Here is a 1,527-nt window from a genome sequence, read left to right on the forward strand (position 1 = left end):
TGTCCTGTAGAACTCTATCTGTCTGGGAGCCGGGGATCGGCCGCTGAATGAGTACAGATCTGTCATCTACTACCAGGTCAAACAACCACGCTGGATGGAGACATTCAAGGTCAGTGTGTGTGTATGCGTGTGGGTGTTTGATTATCTAGTTGTTGTATGCTTGTGCATGTTGATCAACTGTTGCCCTTTGTGTATACTACTATGCATAGTCTGTTTAATATGTGGTATTGTAGGGCATTGGTTTTGTGCATTCATGTGACATTGCAAGATTTCATCCTGTATTTTGAGCCTTATCCAGAAAGAATAATTACACCAAAAATRAAAGCAATTGTCTGATGATRGTGCTGGATCATCTGACAATAAAAAGAAACTGGAAGGTTTGAGGAAAAAGTTTTAAATAAAGGTTCAAATCCAGGCATGTCACATGATTGCGCAAAACACAGGGCAATAACAGGAGATGTAACGTGGTCCTCCGTCCTGTAGGTGGCCATCCCTCTGGAGGAGATGCATAGGAGCCACCTGCGCTTCATGTTCAGACACCGCTCCTCTCAGGAGTGTGAGTACACCCAACTCTGGCCTCACATATCCTCCCATTGCATCCTTACTTTCTTAACCACTGAGCTGATTGGACTGGAGGGATGAAAGCAATGTGACAGGGGGCAAAGTCATTGCGTTCCTCTACTAAATTAATTCTCTTCGGTCTGTCTCCCCCCGTCGTCTCTCTTTCTGTAGCTAAGGATAAGAGTGAGAAGAACTTTGCCATGGCGTTTGTTCATCTGATGAAGGYGGACGGAACAGTGCTGCAGGATGGACTTCATGAACTGGTTGTCTTCAAGGTCAGAACTGAATCAACTCTGATTCACATAACTACAGAACCACGGAAACCACTCACATTCATATGGAGAAATGAACCAGTACAGATTCACAGTCAAATAGCCAAGGGAACTGAATTATTATTGATTCACAGCTAAAAGAACTGGAGAATTGAATCACGTCAGAGTCATAGCCAAATCACCAAGGATACTGAATGATTATAAATTCACAACTGACTGAATAGGCTAAACTAAGTCATTGTAGATTCACTGCCAAATGAACTGGAATTATTGATTAAGCGCCAAATTGAATGATGATTAATTACTGTTCATTCACTCACTTCCAAACTAAACTGTGGCCTCTACTCACCCCCGGTCGTGACGTGCGTGGTGTGTGTGATAGGCAACAAAACAATGACATCCCTCTCACATTGTTATCTAGAACATACTCAGTCTGTTTCTGAGTCATTCCCCCCCAGCGCCAAACCATCACACACACATTAACTACACGCACACACATACACACACACCGTTCTGGTTGATTCTTGGCCTGGAGCCAGACGAGGGTTGAGATGGTGAGGCTGTTCTCTGGAGGCTGACCAGCACAGGGCCTCCTACACTGCCTGCGACTCCAGGTTCCCCCCCTTGTTGGAAACGTCACCCGGTGTTTCGCGTCGAGGGCTTGGCAGGTACGAGTCTCCATCGTCCCATCCTC

At 45.4% G+C, this 1,527-nt stretch overlaps 1 protein-coding gene across 1 annotated transcript in view; it reads left to right on the plus strand.

Moving 5' to 3' along the window:
• Positions 1-1,527, plus strand: part of LOC111964784 (dedicator of cytokinesis protein 2-like) — a 169,685-nt gene that overhangs the window by 14,360 nt on the left and 153,798 nt on the right. The window contains 3 exon segments of the mRNA XM_070443843.1: positions 11-109; positions 484-556; positions 733-836. Of these exon segments, the coding sequence (XP_070299944.1) occupies positions 11-109; positions 484-556; positions 733-836 (276 nt within the window).

Source organism: Salvelinus sp. IW2-2015, linkage group LG6.1 (assembly GCF_002910315.2).
Source record: "Salvelinus sp. IW2-2015 linkage group LG6.1, ASM291031v2, whole genome shotgun sequence".
NCBI classification, from domain to species: domain Eukaryota; kingdom Metazoa; phylum Chordata; class Actinopteri; order Salmoniformes; family Salmonidae; genus Salvelinus; species Salvelinus sp. IW2-2015.